Source organism: Hypanus sabinus, chromosome 16 (assembly GCF_030144855.1).
Source record: "Hypanus sabinus isolate sHypSab1 chromosome 16, sHypSab1.hap1, whole genome shotgun sequence".
NCBI classification, from domain to species: domain Eukaryota; kingdom Metazoa; phylum Chordata; class Chondrichthyes; order Myliobatiformes; family Dasyatidae; genus Hypanus; species Hypanus sabinus.
Window position 1 is genome coordinate 47,591,776 of NC_082721.1, and position 15,468 is coordinate 47,607,243.

Consider the following 15,468-nt stretch of genomic DNA (forward strand, 5'->3'; position numbering starts at 1 on the left):
GTTTGTATATATAATCACGGACCTCTTTAAGTACTCTTGGATATACGTTGTCTGGCTGTGGAGATCTATTAACTTTCAGCCTTCTCCACTGAAGCGGGACCTCACTTTCTAAGATCGCTAGATCACTTAAAGCAACCTTATTTTTCTCTAGACCTACTCACATATTGCTAACATCTTCGCAGGTGAATATTTCAGCAAAATATGAGTTAAGAGTATCCGCTATGTCCTTCTCTGCATAATTTAACACCCTACTATTATTTCTAATACACTTAGCTTCCTCCTTGACTTTTCTCTTACGACTAAAGTATTGAAAAAAATCTCTTGGGGTCAATCTTGGCATTATCTGCAATATCCTTCTCAACCTCCCTTTTGGCAATCTGAATTTCCCTCTTGACTATAGCTCTAATCTTTTCATATGCTTTACGGTTAACATCATTACTATCAACATCTCCCTCTGACATAAACAACCATCGCTAATTTTTCCACCACACTGACAAAGACAAATATTACTTTGACTACAGTATTAATTAAAAATGTTGTTAGAACGTAACAGAGGCTATATATTGTATGTGTATTGAACACTTTGAACTCCCTGCCCTGGAAAGCCATTCTAACTCCTATAAGCCATAATTCCCTCAGTTGTTCAGAGTTAGTGAAGAATTCTGTCCACTTTATGCTCTGAATGCTTCTCTAAAGTCATTGCATTGTATGTGAAGGTAGCCTTAAACTGCTATTCCCTGAATTTCACCAAGTGCAGTCCAACGCTGACACAATGCTGGAGTATGTACTGTGTATAGAGGGAAAGAAACAAGTTGCCAAAATGGTCTTCCCATTATTAGGAGACGCATTAATCTATTCCACCCAAAGGCAAGGGCTGCCTCACTTTAAAATGTTGCCATCAACAGGAAGGAGTCTGTCACAGAGGCAAAGGTTGAACCTTTGGTTCAACCATGTCCATGCTACTCATTGTACTTTGCAGAATCAGGTTTAATATCATTGACATAGGTCATGAAATTTATTAACTTTGCGGCAGCAGTACAATGCAATACATGGTAAGTAAACAAAAAGAAAACTGAATTACAGTAAGTATATATGTACATTAAATAATTAAATTAAGAAAAGTATTGCAAAAGAACAGAAATGAAAACAAAAGTAGTGAGGTAGTGTCCAATGGTTCAATGTCCATTTAAAAATCAAAAGGCAGAGGGGAAGAAGCTGTTCCTGAATCACTGAGTGTGTGTCTTCAGGCTTCTTTATCTCCTTTCTGATGGTAACAGTGAGAAAAGCTTATGTCCTGGCTGGTGGGGGTCCTTGATAATCAAAGCCGATTTTCTGAGGCACCACTCCTTGAAGATGTCTTGGATGCCAGGAGGCTAGTACCCATGATAGAGTTGACTAATTTGATCACTCTCAGCAGATTACTGCAGTAGCACCCACCCCCCACCCCCATACCAGACGATGATTCAGCCAGTCAGAATACTCTCCATGGTACATCTGTAGAAGTTTTTGAGTGTTTGAGGCGATAACCACATCTCCTCAAACTCCTGATAGCCACTGTCTTGCCTTCTTTTTAGCTGCATCAATATGTTGGGACCAGGTCAGATCCTCAGAGATATTGACAACCCAAGAACCTGAACTTTCTTACTTCTGATCCCTCTGTGAGCATTGTTTTGTGTTCCCTTGACTAACCCTTTCTGAAGTCCACAACCAGCTCTTTTATCTTACTGACGTTGTGTGCAAGGTTGTTGCTGCGACACCACTCAACTAGCTGGTATATCTTGCTCCTGTACACCCTCTCATCACCATCTGAGATTCTACCAACAATGGTTGTATCATCAGTCAGTTTATAGATGGTATTTGATATATGCCTAGCCACATAGTCATGGGTATATAGAGAGTAGAGCAGTGGGCTAAGCACATACCCCAGAGGTGCACCAGTGTTGATTGTCAGTGTTATTACCAATCCACACAGATTGTAGTCTTCCAGTTAGGAAATCAAGAATCCAATTACAGAGGGAGGTACAGAGGCACAGATTCTATAGCTTTTTGATCAGGACAGTAGGAATGATGGTGTAAAACGCTGAGTTATAGTCAGTGAACAGCATCTTGCATAGGTATTTGCATAGCTCAGGTGATCCGAGGTCTCGTGGAGAGCCATTGAGATTGCTTCTGCTGTAGACCTATTGTGGAGATAGGAAAATTACAGTGGGTCCAGGTGCTTGGTGAGGCAGGAGTTGATCCCAGCCATTACCAATCTCTCAAAGTAATTCATCACAGTAGATATGAACACTACTGGGTGATAGTTAATAATGCACCTCACACTGCTCTTTTCAGGAACTGGTATAATTGTTTCCCTTTTGAAGCAGGTGAGAACTTCTGACCATAGCAGTGAGAGATCGAAAATGTATTTGATTATGCCCACCAGTTGGCTGATGCAAGTTTTCAGAGCCTTACCAGCAATCCCATTTATCTACATTAGGAGGCGGCCTTGCCAGTGCCTCACCAGGCTGGCACTGCAGACCAACCATTTCTGCTGAAGGACTATTGGGCTTTGACCACTGAACCCCACCCCTTTCTGCATTGAATTTCAACGGTCTCTGCAGTGGGAATCTTCAATGACCAATACTGAACTGCATTCTTTATTCCACCAAGACCTGCATCCTGTGATCAGTAGAGGCCCTGTATCTGGATGGTTCTGACTATGGAGATCAGGGTCATGGTCAGTCTGATTTTCCCAGCCTCAGATCCATTCCAGGCTGTTGACCTCTGCCACATCTCTTTGAGGTTGCTTCTTGCTGTGCTAGAGAGGCCACACAAACTTCATGCTAAAGGAGAGGCGGTTTCACCTACTTTTCCAGGTGAAATGTTGTATTAAGTCCAATGAGCCAGCATGTTACTGGCAACATTAGCCAATGCCGCACCATTGAAGATCCTGATCTCATGAGACTTGGGTAATCGGGGCAGAGAGGATTCCTCAAAGTTCGTAATTATGACCTCACAGGGATGTCCCTGGCAAATGCCAGCCTGGAGAACTTGTGCTGTATTGACAGAGTACTATGTACAAAAATATCACTCCCATCAGCACTGTCTACTCTCCTGTTGAGGTCCCTCGGGCTCCCTGGGAGCATTCTCCCTTAACTTGGTCTCTCCATGTCCTTGAGACAATTCACACAACCTCTCCAACACTGTTGTTCCCAGTCATTCAAAAACAATACTCCCCAGCAACTGGATTGTACAGTGATATCAAAGATCATATTTTCAGGATGAAGTGACAGGAGTAAGTAGAACATGGGATAGATCAGAGGGTGCTGCACTGAACTCAACGTGGCAGGATGCTACCGGCAACATTGGCCAATGCCTTGCAATTGAAGATCCTGATTTTATGAGATTTTGGTAATCAGTATCATGCTGACCCACTAGACTGTTTAAAGTCACTAATATATTGCTGTGCAATTTCTAGCCCTCAGTTAACAACGCATCTCTGGTTAAAGGCCACATGCCAATCATCAAACAGCAACAGACATCTTCTCATTCCCCCTGTAATTAACAGACCCGAAACAAACAGATTAATTGGTTATTCGTCACACAGATATTTTGCGAGTTCTTGCTGTGCACATAATGGCTACCCCAGACAACAACAGCTTGCTTCAAACCACTAGAAAACATTCTAAGTGATGCTGTGAACTCCTTTATTCAATGCGTTAATTTCTTTTACTCAGTTAAAAATAAGGAATGGTTCCTGTGAAATGAATTTCAGATTAACAGCGTTAGATTACTACTCGACTGAACCGTCTTCTGCAGTACAACTTGTGATCCGCTGCGTTGACCTAAACTCCTCTGAACAGAAAATAACCTTGAGACTGTTTGAAGGAATGTGTCCTAAGGTTGCTATGTGACCTTTGCCAGTAGAGAAGGCTAAATAGGCAGCCCTCCCCTGCTTTCTTTCCTTTGATTGGCCCCTTGTATTTGTCCTCTTAAGAACTGGTGTCAAAGTATTGTAGAAATATTAACTAGAGTGGGAATCAACACATTGCCTTGAATAAATCTAAGTCAGCTGCATTGTTCAGTTTTTCCACACTGCTAACACTAATGCACAATTTCAGTGTCAGCCTGCAAAGATGGAGTGTAATCTCTCAGAGGAGACATTGGGCCAGACGGTAGGGTTCAACTGTTTAGCTGTCCCATTGCACCAATCATTCAGGTTGGAGTCAGACCAATAATTTGCAGGGCTACCTGACAAGACACAGAACAGGAGATACCACCTCCCAGCAAAATGGAAGTGCACCAGCTGCCCTACAGGGTTGTGGTTGGAAGGCAACTGGTCCAATTTATAGCTACTCTCTGCCGCCCAGCTACTTTCTGACTAGAAACAATGACATTTGTTGGCATTATCCCAGTAACTGCCCATCCCCAAATACAGGCCATTAACTTAAGGCTCAGCCCACACTCTAAAGCAGGGGTTCCCAAACTGGGGTCCACAGACCCCTCAGTTAATGGTAGGGGTCCATGACATAAAAAGTTTGGGAACCCCTGCACTAAAGGGTATGCAAAGACATGCTAAGTATATTTGGGATGGGGAACATTCTGCCCAGGGCCTGGTTGATATCCATTTCTGCAGCCAGAAAAATCTCATCTGGTTATTTATCTCCTTATTGATCATGAGAGTCTGCAAATTGATAGAGGTGTTTCCCACATTACACTGAATTACATACTGAACTTTAAAAAGCTCTATTCACATCTAAATACTTCCTTTGTTTGTAATTAATCTTCTAAAACAGCATGACTTCAGAGAATGGCAACCTTCTGCATGCAGCTCCTCTGAAAACTGCCTTCTACGATATTATTACCACATATATTATCTACTCCGTGAGCCCCATGTGACCAACGAGTTTTGTTCTACCTTATTTTTTGTTCACGGACCTAAAAGTAATTGCATCTAATTTCAATCGTTTGGGTGATGACATGCTCTAAGTTCATACAGAAACTATCTGGGAACAGTCAGCCTAGTTCTCTGCTTCAAGCATAAAGACGAGGATAACTTGCTGAGGTTCCTCTACTCAAGACTGAACCTCTGAGAAGGGTGAAGGACTTTGTCAGTGCTTCTTTGACAACTCTGGTTGAAGCCCATTGACCCCCTGTTATGTGCCACTGTCAAGGGAAGCAGGGGCTGTAGAATTCCACTTTGGGCCTCAGCTATGAACTGAGCACTGTAGCTTGGCCAAGCAGTCTGAAAGAGAAGCCATGAGGAGGCATCTGAAGCACGATGCATCAAATGATATAATCCGTGGAATCTCCCAAGGGACAAAGTTTTTATAGTACAGAATCTGTTCTGATGCTTTCAGAGATGATATCTGATAGCCTCGACAGATATGCATAATACATGGCATTAGGAATCTACAATGGCTGATAATGAACTTGTGCATTAGACTAATGTCTAAAACACAAAATTACATCAGGGTTGTTGCACACCGCAATCTCCTATATAGGGTCTGTTAAAAAAAGCGTTCCCCATGTTGTAATTCGTGTACTAGTTGAAGTGTCTCTCAGCAAAGTGATCCCTATATCAGGACACATCCATTTCATCAGATCCAAAGTTGTTTATGTAGATAATGCAATAACCAGGTTACTAGCTCGCAATTGCTAAGCTCAGTAGACCATTACCTAACTTGATCACTAACATGTGGTCACAACCTTTAAGTCATTGATAAGGTCGCCAACTCTCAACCATACAGCCCAGTAAACCATTAGCTATCTGGCTGGTACTTGCACAGGTCAATCCCATACACTGCTCCTCATATAATGAAGTGGTCATGCCTGCTGGCAGCAAGGCAGAAGCCATTTATGACTATGGACTCATATGTGGCAGGTGACATTCATGTCACTTTGTGATATTCTGACAGTGACTCCAAGTATGATTGTGGTCCCTTCATTCAACTCCCACTCCAGACAGATGACAACAAAAGTAAGATGCCTTCATCTGCAGAGAGAGCCTGGTGTTAAAATTATAGAACTATGAGTCTTGTTCTCACTTCATGATCACACTGCAACTGTTCCACGGTAGGTACTGCCAGTGGCTGTCCCCTACGTGATGCAACCTGACTTCCTCCACTTGACATGGAATTCAGCTGACACCATTGATCTGAGTCATAAAAGAACAAGTCAAAATGTGAGGTTAAAAGATCAACTTCTGGGTATTCTGTGTCTTAGATTAAAGTCCGAAACTCAAAAGGAGATTTATTATTGTTTTTTGTTTATTATTGTGGCATGTACCAAGAGATAATGAAAAGTTTCTCTTGCACACTGACCATACTCATCAAATTACTGCATAGTTCATCGTGGTGGAACAAGGAAACACAATAACACGACAGAATGATGTGTAAAAGCTACAGGGAAAGCGCAGTGCAGACAAACAATAAAGCACAAGGTCATAAGGAGGTCAATTGTAAGGTCAAGAGTCCATCTTATCATACAAGAGGTCTATTAAGAGTCTGATAACAGTGGGATCAAAGTTGACATTTGTGATGGTATTGAGTTCCCTGTGTGCACAGCCTTAAACTCAGAAGAAGATTTTAATCCCCATCCAAATCTACTTTTAGGAGGTTCTACTGTGTCAATGACTAATTTACTTCCCTGTCTTGCCTCTGTGGTGAGGTTAGCTGCCAATATCCACTGGTTGAGCGGTGGGTCCCCCCTCTCTACCAAGGAGGAAGTACTTCCTCCTAATGAAGTAGTTTAAACAATTTAACACACATAGGATTTCTAATTTATAAAAGATTTCTGGAATTCAAAGGATTTCCAAACACAGGTACAGTTCTTATGAACTAGAAGAACATACCAACAAGATGTAGATGACTGAATGGTCCGTCCCAGAAACCAAAGGTTGAGAAATGAATTTTTTTTGTAATCACATTTTTCTGACATTCTCCTTGTCAGTCCCAACAATCCTCAATGGTTGTTATTATAAATAATCCACGATGAAATGTTTATAATATTTTCTATTAGATTACATCATTTGCACGATTTTTTCCTAGATACCTTTGCTTGGACAATGTAAATCACACAGATGGTCTTAAAAGCTTCTGCTGACAGAGATCCTAAACATCTACAATTAATGGTGTGAGGGCTGACCCTCTGAGTACACAAACATCCCAAATTGCAATCACATTTGATGTGTTAGGTGGCATAACTCCATTGCATGCATTTGGCTAATCCAGATAAGAAATCTCCTGGTCACTTGATTTTGCAAAGCTGTGTCTCCAACTTCAAACTGACTGCTGCTCCCAATGCTTCCTTCCAATGGGAGGCTGGTTTTTGTTTACAACAAAAAGCTGAGCAAAGGACATTCATTTAAAATTTAATTTTATCACCAACAACTCTGGCAGTTAGAAAAGGCCTTGTCACTGTGCTAGAAAGCTGAGTTTAGCAGTAAGTCTCTTGGAGCCTGGAAAGTAAATATCTATCACACCTTAAGCTTGGTAGTACATATATTTATCCTTCCAAATCACCAGGTTAGTGAATAAAAACACGAGACTCACTAACCAGGTTAGTGAATAAAAACACGAGACTCACTAACCAGGTTAGTGAATAAAAATACGAGACTCATTAACCAGGTTAGTGAGTCATTAAAAACAGAGATGTGGCTACTTCTTGCAGAGGCAGGCGAATCTGTGGAATTCTCTGCCCAAGCGGGTTGTGGAGGCTGAAACACTGGTGACACTTATAGAGGAAGTAAGCAAAATGTTTAAAGCTGAGGGTGTAGGGAATTGGCCTGAGGGCTGGGGCAGATCAGCCGTGATCATATTGAATGGCACAGCAGGTATGAGGGACCGAATGGCCTATTGTGCTCCTGCTTAAGTTCTCAAGTTCTAGATTGCCTGGACACATTCTATTATCTGAAAGATATGAGTCAGGAGTTTCCTGAATGAGTGCAGCTCCAAAAATATTCAAAAAGCTCAACACCATCAGAACATAGCATCCTTCATTCAAAGTTCAAAGTAAACTTTATATCAGAGTACATACACGTCACCACATACAACTCTGAGATCCTTTTTCTGCAGGCACACTTAGCAAATCTTTAGAACAGCAAACATCAAGAACTGTTGTCTGTAAACAAACTGTACAATGCAGATATAAATAAATAACAAGATTACAGAGTCCTTAAATGAGTGTGGCTATCCCCTTTGTTCAAGAGCCTGATGGTTGGAGCTTACTAACTAATCTTGAACCTGGTGGTACAAGACCTGAGGCTCCTGTACCTTCTACCTGATGGCAGCAGCAAGAAAAGAGCGCGGCGTGGGTGGTGAGGGTCATTGATGATCCTCCCACTCCCCCAAATATTCACTCCTTTCACCATCTGTGTGGCAGTGTTTACTATGTACAGATGGTTGTGGCCAATGCTTTTCTGATATTACTTGTTAAGTTACCTAGACAAGAAAGGACAGCATACGCAAGGAAAAGCAAATTCCTCTGCAGTTTGATGGCATAACAATATACCAGTGTTTTTCATCACTGCTGCATTGAAATCCTGACATTTCTAACCCCGGTAGCAATGTTTGAGCACCAGAAAGTTCCGTCTTTACCAGAATGATGGGACTAGTCAAAGAAGACAGTTCACCATCACCTTCTGAAGGGCAATAATGGGTGTGTAATAAATGTCTGGTCATCAGATCCACATCTTGTAAATCAATAGAGAAATGTAGAAGATTATTGAATTATTGAATAATTGTTGGACCTTAAATGCTGAAACATTAAACATGAGAGCAGAGAGAGCCACACAGACTATGTGTCCAATCATCTGCAGATTGATAGAAGGTGTTGTTGGCAGCATTATCAGGTAACATTTAATTGCAGTCACCTGCTGAGCTGTGTCCATTTTGAATTTGATCAGAATCACTGTTCTCTTGACCTCATCACAGCTGTGGTCCAAACATGAATCAAAGAGCTGAATGTCCAATGTTTGGTGAAAGACACTGCCCTTGACATCAAAGCAACACTTGACCTTGAGTTAAGGAGATCAAGTAAGACTGAAGTCAATGGAACCAAATGGAAAACACTCCAGTGGTCAGAGTTTTGCCTTCCATGTGGGAAAGTGGTTGTGGTTATTTGGAGCTCAAACACCCCATTGCTTTAAGTGGTCATTTGGGCAACGTCCTTGACCCACTGCCTTCAGCTGCTTCATCAAAAGATCAGAGAGGAGATGCTCAGTAATGAATATGTTTTGTTCATTTCTGTCCACAATTCTTTCGCAGGTGAAGCAGCTCATTTATGTGTGCAGTGAGAGTTAGACAATGTACAGGCATAGGCTGAGAAGTGGTCATTAATATGTTCTGATGCACAGTTTTTTGATCCTCAGTGAGTTTGAATTGTAAGGAGTTTATACATTCTGTCCGTGACGATGTGGCTTTCCTTCAGGTATTCCATTTTCCTCCCACATTCTGAAGGTGTATGGAATTTATAGAGTTTTTTTGAGGAAGTTACCAGGAAAGTGGATGAAGGCAAAGCAGTGCATGTTGTCTACATGGACTTTAGTAAGGCATTTGACGAGATCCTGCATGGGAGGTTGATCAAGAAGGTTCAGTCACTTGCCATTCAGGACGAGGTAGTAAATTGGATTGGATATTGGCTTTATGGGAGAAACCAGAGAGTGGTAGTAAAGGGTTGCCTATCTGACGGGGGCCTGTGACTAGTGGTGTGCCACAGGGATCAGTACTGGTTCCTTTGTTGTTTGCTACCTATATCAATTATCTGGATGATAATATGAACTAGATCAGCAAATTTGAAGATGACACCATGACTGGGGCTGTATTGGGTAGTGTGGAAGGCTATCGTGGTTTGCAAGTGGATCTGCTCATCTGGAAAAATGGGCTGAAGGATGGCAGATGGAACTTAATGCAGACAAGAGCGAGGTTTTGCATTTCAGTAAGACCAATCAGGGTTGGTCTCACACAGTGAACGGTAGGGAAGTGAGGAGTGTGGTAGGACAAAAGGATCCAGGAATACAGGTGCATAATTTATTGACAGTGGTGTCACAGGTAGATAAGGTCACAAAGAAAGCTTTTGGCACATTGGCCTTCATAAATCAATGTATTGAGTACAGAATATGGGATGTTATGTTGAGTCTATAAGACACTGCTGAGGTCTAATTTGGGGTATTGTGTGCAATTTTGGTCACCTACCTACAGGAAAGATGTAAACAAGGTTGAAAGAATGCAGAGAAAATTTAATGTTGCCAGGTTTGGAGGATCTGAGTTATAAGGAGAGATTGAATAGATTAGGGCCATATTCTTTAGAATGTAGAAGGTTGAGAGGAGATTTGATAAAGGTATACAAAATTTTGAGGGGTGTAGATAGGGTAAATGCAAGCAGGCTTTTTCCACTGAGGTTGGGTGGGACTACAACCAGAAGTCATGGGTTCAGGGTGAAAGCTAAAAAGTTTAAGGGGAACAAGAAGGGAAACTTCTTCACTTAGAGGGTCATGACAGTGTGGACTGAGCTACCAGCACAAGTGGTCCATGTGAGCTCCATTTGAACGTTTAGGAGAAGTTTGGATAGGTACTTGGATAGTAGGGATATGGTCCAGGTGCAGATCGAAGGGAGTAGGCAGTTAAATGGTTTCAGCATAGACTAGAAGGGCCAAAGGGCCAGTTTCTGTGCTGTACTTCTCAATGACTATGACTGTATGTAGGGTTAGAGAGTTGTGGCAAGCTATGGTGGTGCTAGAGATGTGGCAACACTTGCAGGTTTCTTTCACCACAATCCTTGGTTGTTGATGTAAAACAAATCATTTCACTGTATGTATCAATGTACATGTGACAAAGCTAATCTCTTTTCTTTAAAAGATAGAATTGGCCTCCTCAAGATGAGGTACTGCTACCTGTATCAAAGGGAGGGAGTGGGAGTCTCACAGTTCAGACCTAACAGGTGAGGAGGCTTCATCATGGTGTGCTGCCTGACTGCGGGGGTCTCAAGAAAGAGTTAGAGGATCAAGGAGACTGGAAGACTGAGGGCTAGGAGGCAGAAGAGGGAGAATGGTGGCTCCAAGAAGAGCAGGAGGAATAGGACCAGCTTTGAGTGCTGTCAGGGAAAGTGCTTTCAAACCTTTGTTGCTATTTGTGGTTTGACACATCTCTGCCTCCTGCAATTCTACCTTCTGGTCCTCTCGTCCAAATCCACTGGGGATCCGCAGCCCCCTTTATATTGTAAGAATTAAATTACCCCTTATCCTCTCCTTTTAAATCCTAGGAAGTATATTGCTGTGTTGTATAGTTTCTCCTTATAATCTAATTCTACCAACATTCACACTGTAAGACGTCCAAAGGCAAGATTTTCACCCGAGGGTGATCCAGTGTTGTTCAGAATCAGGTTTATTATCACTGATGCACAGTGCAATACATAAAAACACTATAAAATGTATGTGCATTTTCACCTCTATGTAAGTTGTATTATATGTACTATATATAACAGTATGTATGTGTGTGTGTACAATATTTTAGCTTTTGCAAACATCCATGATGCTAGTACTCTCGATGGAGCTTGCTGGGTTTATAACCCTCTGCAGCTTTTTACCATCCAGACGATGGTGCAACCAGTGACGATGCTCTCCACTGCCCATCTGTAGAAATTTGCTCAAGTCATTTGTAATGTACAAAGTCTCCTTCAACCTCCTAATGAACCATAGCAGCTGTTGTACTTGCATCCATATGTTGGGCCCAGGATAGATCTACAGAGAGACTGACTCCCAGCACCTTGAAGCTACTCACCCTTTCCAATGGGGAATGATAGTGTTCTCCCAATTTCCCCTTCCTGAAGTCCACAGTCAGTTCCTTGGTCTTACTGACATTGAGTGCAAGGTTGTTGTCAACCCCACTCAATTAACCAATCTGTTTCACTGCTGTACCTTACCTCCTTCTGTTCAGTCTCGAGAGATCATGGATGACTTGCTTCCACTCCCATTCTGTGGGTTTTGAGGTGCCTGATGTGTGCCCCATAGGCTTCAATGTACTCTTTCTGCTATTTACAATAGACTTCAGTATGTTCCCAACCATGATGTTACAGCCCCACTTGAAATGCTCGCACTGCTCTTGGTTTAGTTTAACCAGGGCTTTCTACAGCTGCCGCATTAATTCTGTCCCCTTGTGCCTCGCTCTGCTAACTGCAAAGGTGAAGATTCAGTTAGCCTTTCTGAACATTATCTGAGCCATCTTTCACATTTTAACAAACCACTTATAAGAGATTAAGAATGCAGTTCCATCCTTTTTTAGGTCCAATGTAGATGACTTAATAACTTCCTGTATTAACTTCCATTTGGCCACCCCTTTGCTGAACTTGTTAATCCATTGATATTATTTTGATTAGAGGGCTTCCCTCTCAGTGTCCCCCGTCCCTGTGCCAGCAGCAAAGCTGGAGATCCGGGCACCTTCACCATGAATAAAGATGAAGAATAGCATGGCTTGCAGAACAGTAGTAGTCACCTTCTCTGAATTAAAGGAATCTTTACAGTCTGCTGCTAATTTCCTAACTAGGTAAAAGTGCCTTTCTGTGATGGCTAAAGAAGAAGGACAGTTAAATTCGTGAGCTAATGTCTGAAGGCCTGGGCAATTGAACCAGGGATATGAGTTCAGATCCCAGCAAAGCAAGCGGGACTGTGAGTTTGTGTTATCAAGTAACCTTGGAAACAAAAAGCTAGCATTAGTAATAGTAATGAAGCCATGAAATTATAATTAAAAAGAACTATTTTCAGGGGAGGAGATCTGTCATCCTCACCTGTCTGTTTTATATATGACCCTAGACCAACTATTTCAGGGTTTTTGCATTCACCTTTATATCAAGTCCTGTGGCAGCTCAAGATGGCCCAATCTGTAACATTAGGTTGTTTCAATGGCCCAGGAAGCATTACTTTCAAAAATGATCTCATTTGGCAAATGACCCTGTACTCATGAATGTTAGAAGTGAAAACAGACGAAGCCAGTCTGGCAGCATCTGTGGGTGCAGGAACAGTTAATGTTTCAGGTCAATGACTCTTGCTCAAGTAAAACAAAGTTCAGAGGTGGCTGTGCTGCTCCTCTCACCATGATGAACCCCTTCAACGTGACTGAGTTGCCTCAGGATGTCCCCACAGACTCCACTTGGCACATCAGAACTTCTGTATGATTCGAATAAAAACTGAGATAGAAGAGACTGCAGATGCTGGCATCTGGAGCAAAAACTAAATGAATTGGTGGAGGAACACAGCAATATCTGGGTTCGTCCAGGATTTGTTTATTGTTTCATATTAATATCACTCACAATCACTGCAGTAAAATTATGTGTATACCTTTGCTCCTTATCACAAAGGGTTTTGATACAACAAAAAAGGAGAGGTTGTGACAAAAGAATCAGTAACAAAGGATGCAAATTTATTGCTAGAAGAACCAGGAGGGAGGTGAACCTTGTGCAACAAGGAGTGATCGAAGGTACAGTGAGAGCTGAACAGTGTAGAACAGTGGTAGCTGATTTAACAGGATTTCTCAGGAGTATTAAGTGCAAACTTGTAAAGGATCTCCGAAAGAACACGTAGAGGCACACGGATTGGAAATCTCTTACCGTGAGGCTCAGTGTGCTGAAATGGTTTCCTGCATCAGTCTGGCATTTGTTGAATTGGATGCCTAAATCTATTACAGCATAAATCATTCCAATTTCTCTGGTGTTTGATTGGCAGAGCTGTACATCCCAGATCAGGATATGCTGATTATACTTGAGAGTCGCCTCCTGCTCAGGGCATTACAGTACTGTGAGATTTTACCGAACAGCATCTTGAAATATTGGAGCTGGGTTAGGCTGCGCTTTGCTGCTGAACCTTCTACACGCAGGCATCATGAGGCTAGACCAGAGCAGGTTCTCAAAGCTTTCTTCATTCAATAATTTCTGATTGATTGTACTAATATTTTTGTCAGTAGAACTACTGTTAATGTTTCTGTTTTCTCTTAACAATTATCTTTTTTAACTGTAGGATGTCCGAGACTTTGTTTCAGCAGGAGAGGCTCCAAGCGATTGCGGTGAGTCTAAATTTAACATTCTGATCTTTCTATTTTACTACCTTGCGGGATTGTTGCAAACATTCAGCTAAAGAGATATTGTCCAGAGATCTAGAATTGCCAATCTCCAATACTTTAGAAGTCCATAAGGTTTGTAGGCCAAAGCCCAGCCAGATCTCACAGAAAATCAACAGCATGTGGTAAAGAGTGATTATGCTGAAAATACCCTCCAGATAGTACGATGGCATCACTGAAAAAAATCACACTTCAATACACCTCTTAGTAGCCCTATGTACGAGATGATTGGCTGCTGTCTGAGAACGAGTGGGAAGATCAGTTAACCTTTCAACTGGGGCACTCTCCCAGTTTCACCTCAGGCCTGCCTCTGGGGTGGAAAGTCCTGACTGAGCACTGTTTGCAACTCATCTCTCCTCTTTAAGGGAGGGAGGTTGTCTGGTACGGGTAACTAAAATCAGTCTGGCATGGACTGGATGGGGTGAAGGGCCTGAGCCTGTGCTGTAGTACTCTTTGACTCGATGAGAACTGAGCGCTTAGTGCGATCCTGTCTCCAGCCACAGTTTGCAGTCATTCTCATCAATGGGTTGGAATTCCATGCAATCTCCATTAAACAACACCAATTATCCAGGTACTTTAAGGATTAAATTAATATATTTTAAAAGATATAAGATTAATTTCCTGCCTTGTTTTGCTGTAAATAAATGGATTCTTGGGGAAGTATAACCAGCAAAGCAGCTTTAATAATTTTGTGCTGATAGAGCAATTCTGTTGTTGCTGTGCTTGATTGATGAGACTATCCAGAAATCCTCTGTGAATATAAAAGCACAGCCTAAATGGGACAATGTATTGAAATCCATTGCACCAGCAAACAAAAGCCCTGGATTGTGCTTCTCTTCAGGTAGTGCATCCGTAGAGAACCACCGACTAACACAGGTAAATGTGCTCCTGACTCACTGGCCTGTGTGTTGCAGCGCACAAGACAAAATCACGTCGGGATTTTAGGTGCCAGTCTATCTGACCTTGCATTCTGCTCCAGCACTGAGACCTAGGGTAGACATCAGTCACATCTCTCTGACAGTCCATGTAACCAGTGCAACCCCAATAATTTGAAAAGGCTCACTGACATGGCTGGAAATGGTAAATGATTTTAAAATGTTCAATTAATATTAATTTTTGGATGATTTATATCAGTTGTTTTAAATAAATGTAACTAGTAATTCATTTATTATTGTTCTTAAGGACATCTTTGTTTATTATCATCCTGAGATACAGTAAACAGCTTTGTATGCTTACCATCCAAAGAAGGTATTGCCATACATAAGTACATCGAAGTAGCACAAAAGAAAAAAAAACAGTAACAGAATGCAGAATAAAGTGCTGCAGTTTTAAAAGAGATTTATTTTAATATTGTTAATGATTTAACTCTCATTTGCCAATT

General features: G+C 41.7%; 1 protein-coding gene across 2 annotated transcripts in view; it reads left to right on the top strand.

Moving 5' to 3' along the window:
• Positions 1–15,468, top strand: part of palm1a (paralemmin 1a) — a 379,936-nt gene that overhangs the window by 76,250 nt on the left and 288,218 nt on the right. For both annotated transcript variants that reach the window (XM_059991689.1, XM_059991690.1), the window contains exon 2: positions 13,988–14,033. In XM_059991689.1, the coding sequence (XP_059847672.1) occupies positions 13,988–14,033 (46 nt within the window). The remainder of the gene's footprint in view (positions 1–13,987; positions 14,034–15,468) is intronic.